Genomic DNA, 21,391 nt, shown 5'->3' on the forward strand with positions numbered 1-21,391 from the left:
ACCTTTCCCACGGTTTGAAAAAGGGACTCCATATTTCAGTAACGCAATTCCCCATTGATTCTTGGACATTGGGAATAATCAGAGCTGTCAATGTCCAAGTGGATCGATTCCAAACCCCCCGATCGGCCTAAAAAAGGGGTCCATTGGAAAGACTGATGTGAACCAGAAAAAAACAAGCACCGGGACCAAGACCCTGCGCAAAACCTGAAACACTGCCACACTCAAGGGGCTCCACGCGCGTCAACGTGTACAACATCCCCACGCGCCAATCAGCGCCATCGAAGGTCCACACCGCCCACGATGATCATCTCTTGCCCCTAAATATCCTGGCTTCCTGCATTTTTCTCCCTACACATCTACTCACCATAGTCATTCCTTTTCAGGCAACACATCTTCAACATGGCAAACGGCCGCTCTTCTCAGGACGAACGCAAGCTGGAGAACGGGAGCCCTGCTCCCGCTCCTAGCCAGGGCTTGCACCCGGCTTTCTACATTGCGTAGGTGTCCTTCGGCGCCATCCCCTGCTCAACCACTAAACGTCTTCCAGCCTGTGGATTGCTCTCAGTTCCAGTGTTATTCTGTTCAACAAGTGGGTTCTGCATACTGCGGAATTTCGTAAGTCTCAATCTGTCATATTCAATCGCATGGAGAATCTTGCTAACCAGTCCTGTTTCTAGACTTCCGTAAGTTCGCCCTTGGGACTAGATTCCACTGCGGAGATTTGAGCCGTTCAATCGGCTTTTCCGAGTCAATTTCCCCAATGATCGAAAATTAACATCCTCGTTCTCAGCGCTTTTCCTTACGACATGGCACATGGTTTTCGCTACGGCCATGACCCAGATTCTGGCCCGCTGCACCACCATCCTGGACTCTCGCCACAACGTCCCCATGACCCCTGCCACCTACACGTGAGTTTCGCATTTAGAAGAGATTGATGGAAAACCAATCGCTGATCATCTGGGTGTGAATAGTCGCGCCATCGTTCCCATCGGTATCATGTTCAGCTTGAGTCTGATCTGCGGTAACCTGGCCTACATGTACCTCAGTGTGTCCTTCATCCAGATGCTGAAGGCCACCAACGCCGTTGTGACCCTGCTTGCTACCTGGGCCTTCGGAATCGCCCCGACCAACTACAAGACCCTTGGCAATGTCGGTATCATTGTCGTTGGTGTCGTTATTGCGTCCTTCGGCGAGATCAAGTTCGACATGATTGGTTTCCTTATCCAGGTCGGTGGTATCATCTTCGAGGCCCTCCGTCTCGTCATGGTCCAGCGTCTCTTGAGCTCCGCTGAGTTCAAGATGGACCCCCTGGTTTCTCTCTATTACTACGCCCCGGCCTGTGCCCTCACCAACGGTGTCGTCACTCTGTTCACCGATCTGCCTCGCATGACCATGGCCGACATCTACGGCCTCGGTATTATGACCCTTATTGCTAATGCCCTCGTTGCTTTCTTGCTGAACGCCTCCGTCGTTCTTCTGGTACGATCAAACTCTCGATTCAACCAATTTTTGCAGGTGGAACTAACATATTTGATAGATTGGCAAGACTTCTGCCGTCGTCCTGACCATGGCTGGTATCCTGAAGGATATCCTCCTGGTCTGCGCATCCATGATGATTTTCCGTGACCCCGTCACTCCTCTGCAGTTCTTCGGTTACTCCATTGCTCTCGGTGGTCTTTGCTACTACAAGCTTGGTGCTGAGAAGATGCAGTCCCTCGCCACTGATGTGCGCCTCCAGGTCGGCGAGTACCGCCGCAGCAACCCTGCCAAGGCCAAGGGTATTGCTGCCGGTGTCGTTCTGACCCTCATTTTCATCGTCATGTACGCCGGTGCTCCTGCCTCTAAGTTGACCTAAGTCACTGGACAGCACCCGAAGTTTTTGTGAACGACACAAGACTTGCACTATATCCAGAACGACTTATGATATTGTGCCAGACAACTGCAGCTAATTATTTCATTCTCCGACGCTGTTTATTTTTATTCTTTTTATTTGTCGCGATAGAAGGGATGAGAAGAATGATTTTTTTTCTTTTTCTTGGAAGAGATACGCATGTATATTTGGGTGGGATAGATCATGTCCATGGGATTCAAGGCGAAACCAATTCTTCAGGCTGTGTTTTCTCCCTATGTTCTAATGATTGCATTTCCATTTGCCTGGGAGTCTTGAGATAGCCAATGGACATTATTGAAAACTGATTTTGAAACTGTAAATCGCAGGCATACTGTTGAGGCAAATACAGACAACCGTTTTCTCTGTTGGAACCCGCTTTTCTCTGCGTCTCCACAGACTGACGACCCACTATACTGCTAGGTGCGGGTATATACTCCCGTACGCGTCAGTCAGTCTTGGAAGCACGGCTCATGAAGAAGTAGCTGGTAAATACGGTCTTAAGGGGATATCTTGTGGAAATCTACGGGTAGGGGTGTTTTGTCTTTGTTGAACGAAGCTCATATGTGGCTCTTTCTCCTTGATACAGTACTAGGCACTCAAGTATTGGCTCAGCTCAGGTTTCTTTATTTCTCATTAGTTCAGATCAACTTCCTACGAATCAATATCACCAATTGATCCTGCACAGTACACAATGGCTGGGGAATCGCCTTCAGGTGATCCAAGCCAATCTATGTACAGAGATCGCCACTTGTGCAACCTTCTTCTATCGCGTAAGCGACAACTTGAATTGCAAGATTGATGCTGAATGCTCAAAAATCGCCTGGATCAGCTCTTTGAACCAGTGGATGAGAGCCGCCTACTTGGTTTTTATAATATGGCAAGAAATGCAACTACCGGCACAATGCCGAGCGGGGAAATGCTCAGTTCCTCGAGACGAGACGCAGGATATCGCTTCACCAACCATGTTCCCGGACATCTCCCAATTCTCGGGGAATGTAGTCGAAGTCCGATATCTTTTAGTATGCTCGGAGTCAAGTCCGGGGTAAACAACCCCTCCCATAGCTAGAAAAGCCTCTTGTATAAAGGCCCTCGGATATACTAACCTACCACTTCGATATCACCCTTCAGCCACATATCATGCAACATGGCTTATCGGTAACCAATCTCATACATGATATTCCAGATTCACGCTAATGCCAGCCCAATATAGAGAGAACTCCGCAATATACCCCGATCTCAAAGATCAAATAGCCGTGGTAATAGGAGCGGGCCAATCCGGATCTCCTGATTCCCAAATCTGGGGCAACGGCGCAGCAATCAGCAAAGTACTCAGCAAATCCGGCGCGAAAATCATAGCCTGTGACATAAATCTCCTCGCAGCCCAACAAACAGCATCACGAATCCAGAATGATAGAGGAATCTGCGAAGCAATTCAACTCAACGCAACAAGCCACAAAGACATAAACGAAGTAATCAACCACATCCTCCAAAAGCACGGCCGAATCGACATCCTCATCAACAACGTTGGCCGAACCACAACCGGTGATCCGGCCACCATGACCGAGGAAGCCTGGGACGCCCAAATCCAACTAAACTTGAAGACGGTATTTCTCAGCTGCAAGGCCGTACTACCCGTCATGGAGAAACAGGGCTCTGGGGCTATTATCAATAATGCTTCGATTGCGGGCATGAGGTACCTTGGTAAACCGCAGGTGGCATATGCGGCTGCCAAGGCCGCCGTAATTCATTTCACCAAAGTTACTGGGATTATGTATGCGGGAAGAGGGGTTCGAGTTAACTCTGTTGCCCCTGGGATGGTGTATACGCCGCTATTGGAGAAACTGGGTAATAGCTTGTTGGCAGAGGAGCGGGAGATTCATAGGAAGATTACAGATCATAATGTACCCATGGGTAGGATGGGGGATGCTTTTGATGTTGCTAATGTTGTTGCATTTTTGGCTAGTTGTGCTTCGGGGTATGTTACTGGGCAGAATATTGTTGTTGATGGGGGACTTGTGGGCTCGACTGGAACTGGTGGTACTGGGTGGTTGTCTTCTAAACTTTAGCTGAGACTTTGTTCAAGGCTCATGGGCCATGACGAACAAAATCCGCATGACTCTAAAATAAAAATTCCCAGTAAAAAGTACGAGCGTGGAATTCTAGATGCACGCATTTCTGAAATTTCAGCAGTCAAAGCATAAGAAATTGAATTATTGAATATTTAGCCTTCAATCTGATGAACCCACTAAGAGGAGCCCGTGATACCTTATTGAACATCGCGACTTTCCTGGGGAGTTGTTACCACGAATAATGGTCAACTCAACGTACGTTACGCGTAGGTAGCCTGAAGCTGCGAGACATGTCACAGAGACCTAGAGATTCGCAAAAGATCTTGAAGCAATAGAGAGCTGAGCTAGTATCGCAGGAGTTGCAACCCTAAAAACACAAAGACTAACAAGGACACATATTGCATGTTTAATTGTGCTCTAAATATATTTGAGTTGATTTATTTCCACATCAAATAGTGGCATCATGCGACAACACAGGAGTTCCGTCCCCGTCTCGATGACATCTTGTACCGAACAAAAAAGGGGTTATTTGACCCTACGCAATTCATTAGCCTCTAAGCAGGGACCTAGTAGCTTGGCTTTGCCTCTGTACGATTTTGTACAAGACGCGATCGCTTTGAAGCCCGGGGTCTTGTTCTTTCGATCCCTCGGCATCTGTAGTTGCCAAGGGCGCATATCGTCAATGGGTCGAAGCCAATCACGTACGAACTCGATGACAGAGCTTCGGATAATTGAGACAGCTGCAATGATGTCAAATGTCGCTATCTTGGTGGCTAATTTACCGGCACTTGGCGTTGTGGAATTCAGAGACATTTCATTATCAGCCACATACGGGCAGAGTACCGCAAGTAGACGTTTCAATAGAAATCATGATGGAATACTTACATCAGTTCTATTCTATGCATTCTTCTGTATTGTGAAATGATCGGCAGCCTTGTGTTCAGGGGTGATTTGAAGGCAGCTAAATATGATCCTGAAGTGGTAAACACTGGACCTGTTTTGGTGCCTCGCAACCGGTCCCACAGTGGCAAAACTGGTTGGTTGACCCTGGAAACGCCACTGACGCGACAACGAGCGAATCAAATGCAACCATGAAGAGTCTATTTTGGTATGTTGCTGGCTTGTCATTGAAGCTGACTGGCATCATATCTATATCGCACGTCATGAGTGTGCAATGTTTGCAGGGGTAACACTTTAACAGAGTCCGGGGGAGCTCTATATAAAAGCTCCCCTTGAGCAACAATCAATATCCCTTCTCTCCATATAAACCAAATCAATACTCAATCATCAAATCTTGATCAATACTTTACCGCATTCTTTATTTACATCAATCTTCTTCATCCAACATGGGTCTCCTGAAGAAAGCCGAGGAGGCCATCACTGGCCACTCCACCTCCACAAACACTTCCGCCAACAACGGCCCACACAACTCAAGTCTAGCCAACAAGCTTGACCCTCGTGTGGATAGTGATCGTGGTAAGTGGAGATACTCTATCGAGACATCTTCAGAGACTAATTACTTACTCAAATAGACAACCGAGCTTCTCACACCAACCCATCGGCTGGTACTACTTCCCACACCAATCCATCGGCTGGTACTACTGGACCTCACAACTCCAACATCGCCAACAAATTGGACCCTCGCGTGGACTCTCAGGCGACGAGCGGTGCACAGACTCATGGTACCACGGGTGGCTATACCTCTGGTCTCCACGATTCGAAGGTAGCGAACACGGTTGACCCCCGCGTTGACGATGGTCATGCTCGCGTTGAAGGACATGGAGGGAACCTTTACAACACCGGTCCCGCGTCCACAACGGCCGGTCCTCACTCTTCCAACTTGGCCAATAAGGCCGATCCTCGTATCGATTCAGCAGACTTGAACACCAGCGGCCCTCACGGTAGCACTTTTGCGGGCAACAGCTACGGCACTGGTCCCGCATCCACAACGGCCGGTCCTCACTCTTCCAACTTGGCCAATAAGGCCGATCCTCGTATCGATTCAGACTTGAACGGAGGTAACAGCTACAGCACTGGCCCTGCGTCGACAACCGCTGGTCCCCACAGCTCCAACTTGGCCAACAAGGCTGACCCCCGTATCGACTCGGACCTGAATAACAGAGGTCACGGCAGCACTCTTGCGGGCAACAACTACAGCACTGGCCCTTCGTCGACAACCGCCGGTCCTCACAGCTCGAACCTGGCCAACAAGGCTGATCCCCGGATCGATTCGGACCTGAGTAACACAGGCCCTCATGTTCAAGGGCATGATCACCACTACCGCACTGCCGGCCCGCACAGTTCCAACTTGGCCAACAAGGCTGATCCCCGTGTCGATTCGGACATGGATAACCGAGCCCGCCACAGCGCTCTTGCCGGCAACAACTACAGCACTGGTTCTTCGTCGGCAACCGCCGGTCCCCACAGCTCGAACTTGGCCAACAAGGCTGATCCCCGCGTCGATTCGGACATGGATAACAGAGCCCGCCATAGCGCTCTTGCGGGCAACAACTACAGCACTGGTTCTTCGTCGGCAACCGCCGGTCCCCACAGCTCGAACTTGGCCAACAAGGCTGATCCCCGTATTGATTCCGACATGGATAACCGAGCCCACCACAGCACTCTTGCTGGCAGCAGCTACAACAACACTGCGACTGGAGGTACGACGGGCCCCCACTCTTCCAACTTGGCCAACAAGATCGACCCTCGTGTGAATTCTGATTTCGATAGCGGGGCATCTGGGGTGCAGCGTACCTTCTGAACCGTTTAAGTTCGCCAAGGCAGGGATACAGTGGAGATATGTTTGATACCAGATTGGATTTTCAACGAGTAACGATGGCTATGATTTTGCTTGACCGATTTTGAAATTACCTGCTGCGATGTTTAATCCTTTTTAGATAAACAATGAACTTGTATTTTCATATTTAAAATGTTCCGTGTGTGTAGTCGATAACTTGTACTTTCTCGATGAGTCCGTCTAGGCTTTGGACAAAGGCTTGATGCACCGGGTCGTCCCGGACGTAATAATCTCGGTATGCTGCGTTGTCGAATTCGACAACAAAGGCATGGGTGATGCCATCCTAGTAAAGATTGCATTAGTTGACATATTCTCCAAGAGCTTCCTTGTGGCATGATAGATATTACATCCCACTCACCTGTGATCCTTCAATAGAGTTGTCGGCTCCACCCGTAGATGCCCTGATATAAGGCCTTTGAGACGATGGATGAAGGCAAGTGTCTTTCAGTGCGAGCATTCGGTCGCATGCCTTGATTGTGTTAGCCGGATGTAATAGGAATGTATGGCATTGAACTGTCATACGGCATGTATGGCCTGGGCTTCGATCCCAGCTTTAAATTGGAAGAGGACAATGTGAGTGATAGACATGATCAATTGCGCCAAGAATATAGAGTTTTATACAATTGGAAGACGGTGGATGAAGAGTGAAAGTCAGCTGGTGAGGGGAAGGTGAGGGGTGAGGTGGACTGGATTCCCCGCTTTTCCGCTCATCTCATCCTTCCCTTCATTTAGCACGTTGATATTTGTCTTTGAGTACGGCAAATGCATGAAACCGTGTCGAAATCTAGGCTTTCATTCCTTAAGGTCCAGGGAGAAAAAAGAAAATTGTAACACAAATGCCTGGGTCAAGCAATCCTTTTCCTTTGACTATCACCATATTAGAACTCCCCATTGGCCTCGAAAGCCTATCATTCACCACAACTAATTAGCCCTCGTGCAGCCTTCTGGAAGTCCCGAATGTAGGCCCATAACAACTCGTGGGCCTAGCGATGTGCCGAGATCCGAGAAGCCAATTGCTTCTATATCAATGGTAATCATGACGAGTGAGGTGACCAGAAAGTGCGCACGGTGTCCCAAGTAGCTTGGATCCTTTCGTTTATGCAATCTATCCAGAGAAGGAAGCCAATTTCCTTCCATTTCCCGTGTCTCTAGCGGCGAGCGTGCTGCAAGCCTGACTTCTTACAGGCTGCGAAGACACGCTAACAGAAGCTTAGCGCATTTGAAATGACCCACTTCGCACAATGCTGATCCACCCTCTTAGAGCAGAGGGGTCACTATAGTTTATATTTCTACGCCGGATTCCCAGTCATGGCTGGTACTACCCGAGATCTGGAGAGGATCCTCGCCAGGTTGTCAGTCAAGTTCACAGTGACAGCCACATCTCCGTGACATCCAAAATGATTGTCCCATTACTGACTCTGGCTGCTATCGGGTATGCTGCCTCACTGCCCACAGACTTGAAGGACGCTTTTTTGGGCTGTCGGGGTAGAAAGACAGCACCAGAGCAATTGCATTTCAACTACGCCGGGGACCGTGCCATGATGATCAGCTGGAACACAAAAGAGAAGCTGGAGTTTCCGTCGGTTTTCTACGGACGCGGTCGATCGCTTAATCAAATCGCTTTCTCGCAAATTTCTGTCACATATCCAACCTCAACAACGTACAGTAATCACGTCTTGATCGAGGGCCTAAAGCCGGACACCGAGTACAATTTTGCTGTGCAATGTGCCGAAGAGAATGATCATCATCGATTCAAAACTAGTTTGCCGGCTGGAAACCCTCGTCCATACTCTTTTGCCTTTTTTGGAGACTTGGGAACTATGGGTCCCTTGGGTTTGACCTCCTATGGTCAAAAGGATGCACTCAGTCCCGGTGAAATCACCACAATAGAATCCTTGAACCGCTTCAAAGGTCAAGTGGAATTCATGTGGCACGGTTGGTGACTCTTACTCAGCTGCATATAACATCTGATTGACACATAGCTATTCAGATGGAGATCTTGCTTATGCCGACGATTGGCTGAAGGAAGAACTCAATGGTTTCTTGCCGAATACTACCGTCGAGGAAGGAGCTGCGGTATATGAAGCCATTTTGAATGCTTTCTACAATGAGATGGCTGGAAACGTGACCATGGAACTCCCATACATGGTTGGACCTGGTAAGCCGATCCTATAGAGCGACAGATTTACAAAAATTCTATCCTCAAAAGTGATGTTCGGAGAGACTAAGCTCAAAAAACAGGAAATCATGAGGCGAATTGTGACAATGGAGGAAGCGGTGACTATACAGACAGCATTTGTGCTCAGGGCCAAACAAATTTCACTGGCTTTCGGAACCACTTCCGCATGCCTTCCGAGCAGTCAGGCGGTCTCGAGAACTTTTGGTACTCATGGGACTATGGAATGGTGCACTACATCCAATTCAACACTGAGACCGATGTAAGGTCGAGCCCCAGCGCTCAAGATCCAAATTTATCTGACGGATTTCATAGTTTCCCGATGCGCCCGACCTGCCCGGTGGAAGCGGAGACGAAAATGCTGGCCCTTTCGCGCCAAATGGCACACAGCTTGAATGGCTGAAAAAGGATCTTGCGTCCGTCGACCGCAAAAAGACACCCTGGATCATCGTCGCTGGCCACCGTCCCTGGTATGTTGACGAGACCAAGTGTGACGCATGCCAAGCAGCTTTTGAGCCACTCTTCATTGAGTTTGGGGTTGACATCGCGCTCTTTGGCCACAAACATTTCTATGAGCGCATGGCACCCATCGCTAATGGAGTCTTGGATCCAAATGGCCTTGACAATCCGTTTGCTCCGTGGTATCTGGTCAACGGTGCTGCGGGTCACTATGAAGGATTGTCCTCTTTGGAAACACCACTAGAGAATTATACAGTCGAGGCTATTGACACTGTTTATGGATGGAGTCGATTCACTGTTCATAACTGCACACATATTACGCAGGACTTCATTGGTGAGTTCGTTTAACGACCTTCTTGTATATCAATGAGCTAATATTACTTTCTCTAAAGCCAGTGCCAATGGTACAGTTCTGGACTCGGCCACGCTATACAAGAATCACGATGGATGCAAGTTTTGAAAGGCAAAAGAAAATTATACTTTCTTCCCGACGCCTGAAACAACAGTAAAGAAATAGCTCCATAAGAAAGACATCTACTCCACCTGAGCTTTCAAAGTCGGTATTCATCTTCATCGACCTCATCGTCTTTACACAAGTCTTCTCTGCCATCTTGCCAGCTTGAGCAGTTTAGACAACGCGAGGCCTGTTATGTAGTTAGCCTTGAAGAAGCCACAACTTAGAAAGGTATACGACCTCCACGCTAATGTATTTTTTGCAATACCTGCATCTCACAGTAGGCTTGATGATTTTGTTATGAGAGACGAGCATGTATAAATGCGCGACCGCAAACAAAGTCAAACTAACGCCTATGAAACTCAAGATATTCTCGATAAATCCCCTGTCACTGATTAACACAAGATCTGCCGGTGTCCACTCGTCGGCTAACGTACCCCCAAGCCAAAACGAGCGCCCCATCGTCCCTAGCCTGTTTCACCGTATTGTACCCCTTTTCCGAATCATAATTCGGGCCTTGCGACAGAACGGCAAATTTCTGATCCATATTTCGATTTAAGAACGGAAGCAGTGAAACGACCGGTAATACGATATCGGAGACGAACGAAGTAACGACTTTCGTGAAGGAATTAGCAATGCTACATATCGTTAGTAACGTAACATGACAAAGACCTCTCAACCTCAAACAGCAGGCAGCACTCACATCAGACCCAAAGCAACCTCAAGGACATTATCACGAGCCGCAAAATTCAAAAACGCCTCCCAGCCATGCTTGACCTGCTCGCCTGCTGTCTGTCCAACACGAAGAAGGAGGTCCGTACTTTCATCCAGCCCACGCATTTTGCCCAGTTGTCTTGACATGTCTGGATGGTGGTAAAGGGGGTTTTATTTCTGGGGTTGAATTTGACGGCATGATCCCCCGCGTCATTGCGCATTGTTTCAGTCATGTGGAAGGTGAAAGGGGCGGGGACTCTGATTCCAGGCGCTTGGCATGGGGGTCTATTTGTTAGATGTCTATTCCGCTCAACGAATAGGAGGTTTCAAATGGGGAAGCTCTGAGGTCTATTCTATGATCGGCCTTATCTTATTCGTGTCGTTGGTTGATGGTCTCTTCGTCTGTGCGATCGTGCGTTGTTGATCGACGTTGGCGGAACGCTAATCTTGAGAGTATTCACTAGACTGCCCCGCAACGAAGTTGCATGCTGCATTTCTCCAAAGTCAGCCTCCCATGACCTTGAATTTCCGGATATTACAAACATTGGAGATACTACACCTGTTACTTCCCATGGCGCAGATGGATTTCAGACTGCGGAGTCACTAGACGTCTTTCGGTCGTTCAGCGATGTCAATCCTCTCCCACTTCTTCATCAATCAGCCATCAACGAGAACACTCTTCCACTCCTACTATCTCCTCTAGAATATGAGGGATTAGGAAACCGAATCAATGACTTTCCCTTTGGATTAGAGACGTCTAAAGATACAATTCGGCGTGGAGAGTGGACTAACTAGGTGACTTAGATTCTTAGACCATGCCTAAGGCGGCGAAAAGGATAAAAAACCGAGTAACCTTATCTTACATGAGTGTTTATATGCGCTTTGCTCCCCATCGCCTCCCCTATTAGTACTTATCTTAAAGAAAAAGTTTTTGATGCATCACTATACTACCTAAGGACTCCGGCTTATGCTAACAGAGAGAGAGAGAGAGCTCAGCTGCACGTGCGATAGAAACCAAAACCCTGCGAGGAGGGAAACAAAACCCTCCTACCCTCCGCGGCGGTCACATATAAAGAACATACAGTCAGCTATGGCTGTGCCTCAGTATCAGGAATTTCGTTTGGCCTTAAAAATACCGATTTCCTGCAAGAAATCGACCACACTACCTGCAATTGATTTTTTCTTGCGACAAACACCCCATGGTAGCTGCTCGCGCCTACTCTTGCTTTTGCTTGAATCCCACTTCACCCCCACGGTTTTTCTATCATCCCACAATACTCGCAGCACCTATCCCGGCTACTAGTAATCATGTCAGACACCACGATAACACAGAAAGATGCGGCTGCTTCGACTCCGGAGTCTAAAGAGACCTCTTGGGTCGATGCCGTCCAGGATGCGACCACGGAAAAGAAGAGCCCGCCAGTATTCGAGAAGGGGCCGAGATTCTTCACCATATTGTTTGTTCTCGCCCTCACCAGCCTCCTCACGTCTTTAGAGGCAACAATCACTTCAACCGTCATGCCATCCATCGTGGCCGATTTGGCCGGAGGCGAAAACTATATCTGGATCTCTAACGCCTATTTCTTGACTATGTAAGCCTCCAGTCCCCTTTATCCAACCAGCTCCGGAAATTAATTCATATACAGGACTTCTCTTTTGCCCATGTTTGGCCAGTTCGCAAACGTGTTTGGTCGCCGGTGGCCCATGATCATATCAGTGGCCCTCTTCATGCTCGGGAGCGGTGTATCTGGCGGGTAAGTTGTCTGCTTTCCCATAGTTCCTTCCATGTCTACCTCTTAGAGTCTCTGCTGAGGAGACGCGCAAATGCACAGAGCCAAGAACATGGCCTCCATGATCGGTGGCCGAGCGGTTCAAGGCATTGGAGGCTCGGGTATCGGCGTCCTCTGCGAGATGATCATCTGCGACCTGGTACCGCTGCGCGAGAGGGGCACCTACTTGGGCATGGTGCTCGGCATGGTTGGTCTGGGAGCCGCCCTCGGCCCTCTCTTTGGTGGACTCCTCGTCAGTTACAGCACATGGCGCTGGGCTTTCTATATGGGCCTGCCCATCGGCGGTGCTTCGCTGGTGTTGCTATATCTCTTCTTTCACGTCAAGTACGACAAGTCCTCTACGTTGGCCACCAAGCTCTCAAAACTCGACTGGCTTGGCAACGCCGTGTTCATCGGCGGCACTACCCCGGTGCTCATCGCCCTCAGCTGGGGTGGAAGCAAATACCCGTGGTCTGCCTACCAGGTCCTCGTGCCGCTCATCGTCGGCCTGGCCGCGATGGGAGGCTTCATTTGGCTCCAAACCAATGCCCGCCTCGTGCCCAACCCCATCATGCCCATCCACCTCTTTAGCCATTCCGTCACTGCCCTAGTCTTCCTCCTCACCTTTCTCCACGGCATGATCACTATGTGGGCCTACTACTTCCTCCCGGTCTACTTCCAGGGCGTCCTCGCCGCGAGCGCCTACCGCTCCGGCATCATGCTCCTGCCCACCATCCTCGCCCTCCTGCCCGCCGCCATCATGGGCGGCGGCCTGCTCACAAAATTCGGCCTCTACAAGCCCATCCTCTTCGCCTCGTTCGCCTTGATCGTCGTCGGCTTTGGCCTCTTCTCCATCCTCGACGAGAACTCGAGCACGGGCGCCTGGGTCGGCTTCCAGGTCGTCGAGTCCTTTGGCGCCGGCCTGTCGCTGGCGGCCCTGCTCCCGGCCCTCCTGGCCCCGCTGACGGACAGGGACACGGCACTGGCGACGAGCACGTGGGCGTTCATGCGCAGCTTCGGCGTCATGTGTGGCGTCGCCATCGCGGGCACCATCTACTCGAACCGCGCGTCGCAGCTCGCCGGCGCCGGCGCCATCGCCAGCGACCCGGCCGTCGCCGCGCAATTCATGGCCGGCGGCGCGTACGCGGCGGCCGACCTCCATTATCTCGACTCGCTCTCGGCGCAGACGCGCGCTGAGGTCATCGCCGTGCAGGCCAGCGCGCTCCAGCGGTCGTGGCAGGTCGCCATCGCCTTTGGTGGGGTGGGTGTCATCGCTGCTGCTATCATGAAGCAGGTGGCGCTCCGGAAGGAGAACGACACCGAGTTCGGCATGACGGAGAAGAAGGTGGACAAGCCTACCGAGGAGGAGGCTAGAGGCATGGAATCACCGGCCGCGTCGTAGTACCGCTCAGAACATGTTTGCTTTATTAACGTCGAACCGGCGGACATACAGTATTAGATAAAGGGGGAGGGGCGGGACTGGTTATTATCAAGTTGTATTTAATGGAAAGCTTCTCTCTTGCTTCTTAGTACATTGCACCTATCTAAATTTGTTGACCTCGGCTTGGATCTCTGTCAGACACAGTCGAGTTCTTACACTGACTTTTCGTGACACTGTTAAAAAGACACAATGAACACTATACCCGTGTTCCAAAAACACTATGATGGATTACAATACTAGAAAGACTATCACGATGAGACGACATTCACTTCCCCGGTACCTTGGGAATCCTAAACCTTAAATTGCATAGGTACTTTTTAAGATTCTGCGGTTCTACCTAGTCATCGAGAAATCTCATCGAGCCTTTGATACTGGCTCGTATCGACTCTACGTACGACTTGCCACCCCGTCGTGACTTGACATCCTCCTGTTCTATCACAGCCCAAAACAACCGTGTTCGATCTGAACGGGATAATATCCCCGGGGTGGCCGAGGCAGCCGCCTCGCCCGAGAGACAGTGTTGGGTTGGAATCCCCATGCAGCGCTCCAGGGTCCGCACCTGGCCCTGGATGGCATCGAGGATGCCTGTGGCATACGTCTTTAGGGGCATGTCCTGAAGCGTGGAGATGCCGCCGATTCGGAGCACCGACTTGACTTTGACGGACTTGAACGAGGCCGGCGGCAAGTCGCAAATGAATTCATAGATGGTGTGGAACAGCGAGTCGAAGAGTCTCATCAATGCAAGGTAGCTCGACAGAGCCAGGAGCACAACCTCCGTGCTGAGCGCATCCTCACTCTGCGTATGCGTTTGGCCCGCCGCCGGCGTCAAGCTCTGGATGATGTCGATGAACTTTGTGCTGCACGTAAGGAGTAACGCAGCTGGATTCTCGGCCTGCTCCGCACCCGCGCCCTCCTCTTTGCAGCCCTGCACGACTTTGACGGGGTCCGAGTAGTATGCGTCTACCGCGGCGATGCGCTGGTCCATTTCCTCTCGGAACCGCATCAGCGAGCTTGCTGGACTGATGCATTGTGGTAGAGGACTCTGGGGGAGGACCGCGCTCTCGCACGTATCAAGGAGCGGGCCAAGATCCATATCGAGCACGCTGCTACTAGAGTCCCGGCCCATGTCGAGCATCGCGTCGATCTCGTCATCTGCACTGAGTAGCCCCCGGAGCTGTGATGGACCGCTGAGTTGATCCACATCCACCAGGGCGAGGATATCCTTGCCCGACGCAACAGGGCTTTGCTCAATCGAAGGAGAACCGAAGAGGGCGGTGCTGTCGCCTGACGCTCCCCAGAAATCTGGCTGTGGTCCGTCATGAGCTAATAGGTTTCCCGGCGGATTCGACTGCACGGGCTTGGAACCCGCAAGGTCCGACGCTGCGATGCCGTCGAGCCACCGGTCCCAGGACGTGCGCATGTCTGCCCTGTACCGCGGCGCTTTTGTAGGCGCGCTGGCGGCCGGTGCGGGCTCACCTGCCATGGAAGGGGCATAGATATCGACATGGTTCACCTCTCGCAAAGATGTCGACGTGCGATGCCGCCGCCCCGCACCGCCGGGAGAGGAAGCACCGGCAGGGTTCGCCGCGGCGGGGCGGCCATCGACGGTCCGCTGTTTGGGCGGTCTTCCGGGGTGGCCCGGGGCGCCTGTCACGCACCGCGCGCCGATGTGGTCGCAGCGGGCGCACGGCGCTGTGCTGTTTTCGACGCGAAGGCACCGTACCCGCTTCGCTCTGCACTGGTCGCAGGCAGAGCGCTTCACTGCCGCCTTGAGCATATTCGGTATCCTGGTCGTCGCGAATAGAAATACGAGAGATCGATTGCGAAACGATCCGGTCTGAGATCACGACACACTTGCCTGATGTTGGCGATGATGACCAGCTTTGGATTGCTGGTGGTAGGATAAAGAAAACCTCCTCGGAGGGTTTTGTGGCCGCAGCCAATCATCAAAAATAACGAGCCGCTCCCTCTAACTTACCATGATCTACCGATGTCAGCAAACTCACGTCCAGGGCTGGTGTTGTTTTTATGTCTCACCTGACTTGCGCTCGTTGTGTTTGACGTGCTCTCATGTTGGGGTACATACCTGTTCATAAGTTTGGGTACACTTTTCCGTAGAACCCTAATTTTCCAACCACCCAACTTCGAAAAATCATAACACCGCCAAATGAGAGCTTTTGACACCGCGATTAGTGGAAATCGACCGAGGCCCGATCAGCTATCGTTACAGCGATTAAGGCCGAAAATCTGCTCACATAGCGCGTGATCTTCGTATCAGCCGCACAATGGTATATCGAACGATGGAATGCTTTGAGAATAATAATAACCTAAGATTGCACCCTTGCTTAGGCTATTACCCCTCTATCAATAACTGAACTATACGTTATATCTATTAAATATATTATAGGTTTCCTTGAATAAGCTGGGTACTAGCCCTAATTACCGAAACTGGTCTAAGTATATCTAGATCCACTGCCTATCGATGTTTACGCCGCTATAAGATCTCAATGGAAATCTTGCTGTCGAATCCTACTAAAGAAAGAAGATATTTATTAAAGGCTAGATTTTACACGTTAATAGTAGTATTTCGATAAATGAGAATGCCTAGTATTTAGTAATGAATGCTCTGTCCAATAATCGTCTAATTCTCCAACTTAATGGGAATTTTGGCTTACTTTAGAGGCCTATTAATATGATTTAGTTAATCTTACTAATTATAACCATAATACTACCTAAATAGTCTAGGTAGGTATTTAGATTGGTAGCTATACAGACCTAGTCTTTATGAAGTGTACTTCTGAATCCCCTTATAGTGGATACTCAGCTAAATCTTACCAATAGGCCCTTAAAGAAGCATTTTTTATTACTATATACTAGATATAAGATTTTAGCAAGATAATTCAAAGCCACATACTGTAGAAACTATTTAAGATTTTTTATAGCTCACGGAATCTATGTAATAGAATAGCCTACCCGCTTACCTTATTTGAACCCTATTGAGGTCTGTTGGTTCCTTCTAAAACGCGAGGTTTTCAAATTACGCCATAACATATAACATACTGGTCGATCCTTAGCCGCCTGGATCGAATTCCATGATTTATTAAAGCGTGTTTGGTGGAATATTCCCTAAGAGACTATTGATAGCCTAATTCGGTCCTTTATTAAGCGTTGTACAGCTGTCTACAACATATGGGGATATTACACTAAATATTAGTGTACAGCATGGAAGAAGGTCTATTTACCTGTATGACTATCAAGTTTTAAACCAATTTATTGAAATTTGGAATTTTAAGAATTTCTTTTCTGTAAGGGTTGATTTTTTCGGCGGAAACCTTATATATAGAGTGTACCCAGACTTTTGACCTACTATGTAGTTTTTATTCTCATTTACGATGCTAAGGTAGGATAGGTACACTGAATGAAATAAACATATGGCGCCATGAAAGTACTCTACACTGCTGTGTCCTCATGTCGAATCATACAGCGGATACACCAGCTTACGGGCTGAGACCTCCTTGCGCGACAAAGATGTAATACCCTCAATCACTTTTGGTAAACCGCCCTGATTCACCTGCATGGGATGTGATTTTAGCTTTCCAGCCTCGTATAAGGCGACAAATTGTTTGATCCAAACTTGGATCCAAGCGTGCAGCTCGGGGTTTTCCTTGCGGTAATACCCTCCGGGCAGGTCCAGCTCCTCCCCGACCACCTCCAGTCCCAGAACCCAGGTCGGTTTGACCGTCTTGCGCATCGTGGCCATCATACCGTCCGGCAGGAGCTCAAAGCCAATGTATCTGCCGCCACCGCGCCCGATGGCCGCGTAGCAATGGCGGATGGTTCGCGCTTCCGTGATGATGTCCAGCGCGCACTCCAGCGTGTTCTTGGTGTATGCCCGGATATCCTCCCCACACGTCGGCGAGTGGTAGTCAAAGGCCTTTTCCGCACCGTACTCTTCAACTAACGCGAAGTTCTTGGGAGAGCAGGTCGTGATGACCCGGTAGCCCGACCTGAGCACTGGATCAACATCATGTCCATTCATAAGTGCTGTCTGCACGCCCTCACAAGGAAAAGAGGAAAATCACTCACAGCTTCAGCAATTGGATGGCGAAGGTGCCGCTGGCAGTAGAACCTCCGTAGACAAGAATGAACTTGGGGTCTGTAGTGGGCTTCTCGGGTGTCCCGTCCAGCTTCATCACCCACCAGAGTGCCATCCCCACGCTCGTCGTCACGGCGCAGCCTATCGAAGCCGCCTGTTCCCAGGAGAGCTTCTCGGGCACGCGCCAGATGTTGTCGGCCTTCTCGGAGATGTACTCGGCAAAGGCGCCTGACCAGGGTCGGCGGCGCTGGTTGCCCATCTGGGCACCCGCGACGCGGTCGCCTACCCGCAGGCCCTCCGGTGTGCGGGCCACGGCCTCGCCGACTCGCACGACGACGCCGGAGAAGTCGGAGCCGTCGACGGCGCCGGGACACGGCACGCGCGCCGGCATCTTGTAGTCGCAGTGGTTCACCGCCACCGCGTTCACCTTGATGAGGACATTGTCGGGCGGCACGGCAGGCATGGACAGGTTGGCGCAGAGTTCAAAAGACCCAGGGTTCTTGGCTGACTGCACGATGGCCTGCCGTGACGGCGGAAGCGGTGGGAGAGTAGTCGCTGTCGCCATAATCTGCTGCTTCTTGGCTAGGCAGAAGGGCACAATCCTCGGCGTGACGACTCCCTTAGATTAGTATCGCGGCCAAGCTGCAGCGCTATGCTTTTCACTCCCATAGAAGGCCTACCACGTCTCTCTCATTCGGCTCGGGCAGAGATAGTCTCAGAGTAGAATTTAGTGGTGCTATTTGGGGTTTCGGAGCTTGAAGGGGTAAGTCGGGACTTTCCCCCAGAGCTGCATGCTTCTCCAAGAGACCTCGGGACTTTCTATTTCATGCAAGTAAGCAGACGGAATACCTTGCATTTCTAGGCCAGCACCGTATAAAAAAAATAGTGAACAAGGGAGGAGATCTCTATACTCTACTCATTTGTCTGGACAAAGACTGGTAGCTTGAATTTGTTCGGAGCCATGTCGAAAGTGTTTGGCGGAGCCATGTGCAAGACGCTTGCCCTTGCGGCGGCGCTCTTCACCTTTACCGCCGCAAACCTACACCAGGTGCCCCTTGGGTCTATGCCATTTCCTGCTGATCATGAATTCACGACGCAATGGGACGAAGAAGCGTGTACGATTAGCAGGAGCACGGCCTTCGAAGTGCTCGACGGCCCCAACACGTTCAACACGGCGCCGTCCGAACCCATAAACTCGGTCAAGATCACGCCCGCAATCAACAAGACCAACTGGGAGCAGTGGGAGTTCGACGGCCTCTCCCACACGGGCCTTTCATTTATCATGGTTCTCTTCTCCCGAGACTACTCGTACTACTTCTTCGGCAAGGGAAATCTGCGCGTGGAAGTCTTCATGACCCTCCCGGACGGCAGGAAGGTCCAGGAGCTTGACTATGTCAAGGAGTCCACCGTCATTGACTGCCCCGGCTACACGGCCGGCATCTGGAACACCTCCAGTAGGTCGTACTCATTTTACACCTCCAAGGACCTCAAATACACCAAGGTCGACTTCGACTCGCCCAAGATCCGCGGTACCTACAAGTTGTCGGCTACCACGCCTCCCCACCACGCCGACGGCTCGGCCTGGGACCCAGAGGCCGGGAAGAGCGCTGAAGACGCGGCCCTGATCTCGCCCGACTTCTACTACAGCGTCCCCGTAGCCGGCGGCGTGGCCGAGGTGGATGCGGTCCTGGGGTCGGGCAAGAAGCTGTCCTTCAGCGGCAGGGGTGGCTCAACCCGTCTCTGGGCGCAACAAGGCTGGCTCGGCTTCTGCGAGAGCTGGGTAGCCGTCCGAGCCTGGGCGGGGCCCTACACCTTCACCTACTGGGAAATAGTCTCCCGCGTGGGCGCGTACACGGGCAAGAAGTTCGTCTCGGGCCACCTGTTCTACAATGACCAGCCCCTGGCCGGCACGCGCGTCGACGGCAACGCTTCCGATACCGCCGCCGCCGAGGACTCCGTTCGCATCACGCACAACTACGACGGTGAGATCGCGGGCACGCTGATCGACAAGAACACGGGCCACGTCATCGAGTTCGCCTCGCCAAGCCGAGACAAGAAGTGGCGGTTCGAGCTGCAGCACACGATGAAGCAGTACGAGCTGCCCGTCGGCGGCGGGCTCGGCATGAGCGACTTTGCGAACCGCGTTTTTGGCGGCGACGTCGAGGGCAATCAGTACGAGGGGCGCGGCCTGACGGAGCAGGCTGTCTTCCCCGCGTACGTCCCGCAGTGGGCGGTCTGGCTGCTGTATGGTGTCGGCTTCTTGGGCACCGGGAAGGACTACGCTGTCGACTTTGTCAACTACTTGTTCTCTTAATGTGGTGAAAGTCGCTCGCAGTAGCGGTGGGGATAATCACCACGGTCGATGAAGGACGGTTCATCGCTAGGGAATAGGGGCATGCTTTTTTCGGGCATAATTCAAAGTGTTTGGATACGGCCTTCCCGTCTCCCAAATGCCGCAGTATTTGTTCTTGCCAAGGTGTTTACGCTGCGCTGGTCGTTTATCTAGGCTAGGATAAGCTTTTCGGTTGTAATTTGCGTCGTATTACATACAACTTGAGAGAACTTCATGAATGGTAAGCAGCGTTCGATTGGGATAACTAAGGCAAGTGGCTCGTATTGTTATGTTACGACTTTTAGGCATCATTTAAAGTACGCAGGACGGAAGGGAAGTTAATGTTAGCTAAACATTGTCAAGAGTGTCCGCTAGTGAACTGCACAGAGTAGCTCCCTTTATTTACCGACATCTCTTCCCTTCCAATCAAAAATGGCTCTCGTATATGCCACCCGGTCACCTTTCTTGATCTTCAGTGTCCTCATAAGCCGTCTCTCACCGTTCACCATACCAAATCCCCAAACCTGTTCCATGGCCCAGCCGGCAGTCTGATGGACGATGAGATCATACAAGTTGTTTTCCCCGCCGGGCTCTCCTTCGTCCAGAAAGTCTTTGGTCAACTCCGGGTCCAGGGGCTCCCCATCGTGACCCTTGGCAGTCGATAGATCTACCATGCGGGACCGGGCAGATGAGGTGCCGAATAAAGCAGAGGAGTGAAATTTCTCTCGCCCATCCAGCACGCGGACTTCCCTTTCCTCGCTGAGCCCGGCGATGGCGACGGATGCGATCTGGGTGAAAACCAATATCTTTGTTCCGGCTTCGTCAACCTCCTTCTCCACCTTCATTGACAACGAGGCGATGCTGATGATTTTGCGAATGATCCAAGGGATGCCCTGGACCGCAAAGACTGGGTCGAATGCACCGGAAAGAGGTTTGCTCTAGAAAACCGTTACTGTCTGTCAAATGGCTGGGAGGAAACCTTGTATTGGCCGTCTGGAGTAGATTTACCAATGCCCAAGAGCCGGTAAAATCCTGCATCGACACCTCTGGAGGAGCCGCCATCTTGTGTCAACTATAAATGGACTCAGTTGTAGATAGATAATACGAGACAAACGGTAGGTATCTAGCCTGAGTGCTCAGACTGGCCCGGCGGGATGAATCAATGAATGCTTATAAGAGCCAAAAAGCGGCTA

The 21,391-nt window shown here is 51.0% G+C and overlaps 11 protein-coding genes across 11 annotated transcripts; 6 read left to right on the forward strand and 5 right to left on the reverse strand.

Annotated features, from left to right (window-relative positions):
• Positions 1-399: 399 nt before the first annotated feature.
• Positions 400-1,855, forward strand: N7484_009312 (sugar phosphate/phosphate translocator; the record flags this gene model as incomplete). Its single annotated transcript, XM_057119699.1, has 6 exons — positions 400-497; positions 548-615; positions 678-683; positions 791-908; positions 972-1,479; positions 1,538-1,855. 6 exons carry the CDS (start codon positions 400-402, stop codon positions 1,853-1,855), a joined length of 1,116 nt encoding a protein of 371 aa, XP_056969254.1.
• Positions 1,856-3,035: 1,180 nt separating this feature from the next.
• Positions 3,036-3,957, forward strand: N7484_009313 (SDR family NAD(P)-dependent oxidoreductase; the record flags this gene model as incomplete). Its single annotated transcript, XM_057119700.1, has 2 exons — positions 3,036-3,046; positions 3,102-3,957. 2 exons carry the CDS (start codon positions 3,036-3,038, stop codon positions 3,955-3,957), a joined length of 867 nt encoding a protein of 288 aa, XP_056969255.1.
• Positions 3,958-5,306: 1,349 nt separating this feature from the next.
• On the forward strand, positions 5,307-6,721 carry N7484_009314 (uncharacterized protein; the record flags this gene model as incomplete). Its single annotated transcript, XM_057119701.1, has 2 exons — positions 5,307-5,436; positions 5,493-6,721. 2 exons carry the CDS (start codon positions 5,307-5,309, stop codon positions 6,719-6,721), a joined length of 1,359 nt encoding a protein of 452 aa, XP_056969256.1.
• A 163-nt stretch (positions 6,722-6,884) lies between these two features.
• N7484_009315 (Dabb family protein) lies at positions 6,885-7,345 on the reverse strand (the record flags this gene model as incomplete). The annotated part of the gene is made up of 3 exons (XM_057119702.1): positions 6,885-7,040; positions 7,116-7,226; positions 7,280-7,345. The coding sequence occupies 3 exons, from the start codon at positions 7,343-7,345 to the stop codon at positions 6,885-6,887; spliced, it is 333 nt and encodes a 110-aa protein (XP_056969257.1).
• Positions 7,346-8,154: 809 nt separating this feature from the next.
• N7484_009316 (purple acid phosphatase family protein) lies at positions 8,155-9,852 on the forward strand (the record flags this gene model as incomplete). Its single annotated transcript, XM_057119703.1, has 6 exons — positions 8,155-8,189; positions 8,247-8,692; positions 8,748-8,915; positions 8,999-9,195; positions 9,249-9,726; positions 9,785-9,852. The coding sequence occupies 6 exons, from the start codon at positions 8,155-8,157 to the stop codon at positions 9,850-9,852; spliced, it is 1,392 nt and encodes a 463-aa protein (XP_056969258.1).
• Positions 9,853-9,943: 91 nt separating this feature from the next.
• On the reverse strand, positions 9,944-10,707 carry N7484_009317 (MscL family protein; the record flags this gene model as incomplete). The annotated part of the gene is made up of 4 exons (XM_057119704.1): positions 9,944-10,036; positions 10,126-10,231; positions 10,284-10,484; positions 10,550-10,707. 4 exons carry the CDS (start codon positions 10,705-10,707, stop codon positions 9,944-9,946), a joined length of 558 nt encoding a protein of 185 aa, XP_056969259.1.
• A 1,161-nt stretch (positions 10,708-11,868) lies between these two features.
• On the forward strand, positions 11,869-13,731 carry N7484_009318 (uncharacterized protein; the record flags this gene model as incomplete). The annotated part of the gene is made up of 3 exons (XM_057119705.1): positions 11,869-12,152; positions 12,207-12,314; positions 12,393-13,731. 3 exons carry the CDS (start codon positions 11,869-11,871, stop codon positions 13,729-13,731), a joined length of 1,731 nt encoding a protein of 576 aa, XP_056969260.1.
• Positions 13,732-14,107: 376 nt separating this feature from the next.
• On the reverse strand, positions 14,108-15,547 carry N7484_009319 (Zn(II)2Cys6 transcription factor domain-containing protein; the record flags this gene model as incomplete). Its single annotated transcript, XM_057119706.1, has 1 exon — positions 14,108-15,547. The coding sequence occupies one exon, from the start codon at positions 15,545-15,547 to the stop codon at positions 14,108-14,110; it is 1,440 nt and encodes a 479-aa protein (XP_056969261.1).
• A 1,689-nt stretch (positions 15,548-17,236) lies between these two features.
• Positions 17,237-18,431, reverse strand: N7484_009320 (zinc-binding alcohol dehydrogenase family protein; the record flags this gene model as incomplete). Its single annotated transcript, XM_057119707.1, has 2 exons — positions 17,237-17,777; positions 17,857-18,431. The coding sequence occupies 2 exons, from the start codon at positions 18,429-18,431 to the stop codon at positions 17,237-17,239; spliced, it is 1,116 nt and encodes a 371-aa protein (XP_056969262.1).
• Positions 18,432-18,827: 396 nt separating this feature from the next.
• N7484_009321 (uncharacterized protein) lies at positions 18,828-20,180 on the forward strand (the record flags this gene model as incomplete). Its single annotated transcript, XM_057119708.1, has 1 exon — positions 18,828-20,180. The coding sequence occupies one exon, from the start codon at positions 18,828-18,830 to the stop codon at positions 20,178-20,180; it is 1,353 nt and encodes a 450-aa protein (XP_056969263.1).
• A 416-nt stretch (positions 20,181-20,596) lies between these two features.
• On the reverse strand, positions 20,597-21,260 carry N7484_009322 (uncharacterized protein; the record flags this gene model as incomplete). The annotated part of the gene is made up of 2 exons (XM_057119709.1): positions 20,597-21,136; positions 21,207-21,260. The coding sequence occupies 2 exons, from the start codon at positions 21,258-21,260 to the stop codon at positions 20,597-20,599; spliced, it is 594 nt and encodes a 197-aa protein (XP_056969264.1).
• Between the last annotated feature and the right edge of the window lie 131 nt (positions 21,261-21,391).

The sequence above is a fragment of the Penicillium longicatenatum genome, assembly GCF_028827895.1.
Source record: "Penicillium longicatenatum strain IBT 33135 chromosome Unknown contig_6_segment0_segment0, whole genome shotgun sequence".
NCBI classification, from domain to species: Eukaryota; Fungi; Ascomycota; class Eurotiomycetes; order Eurotiales; family Aspergillaceae; genus Penicillium; species Penicillium longicatenatum.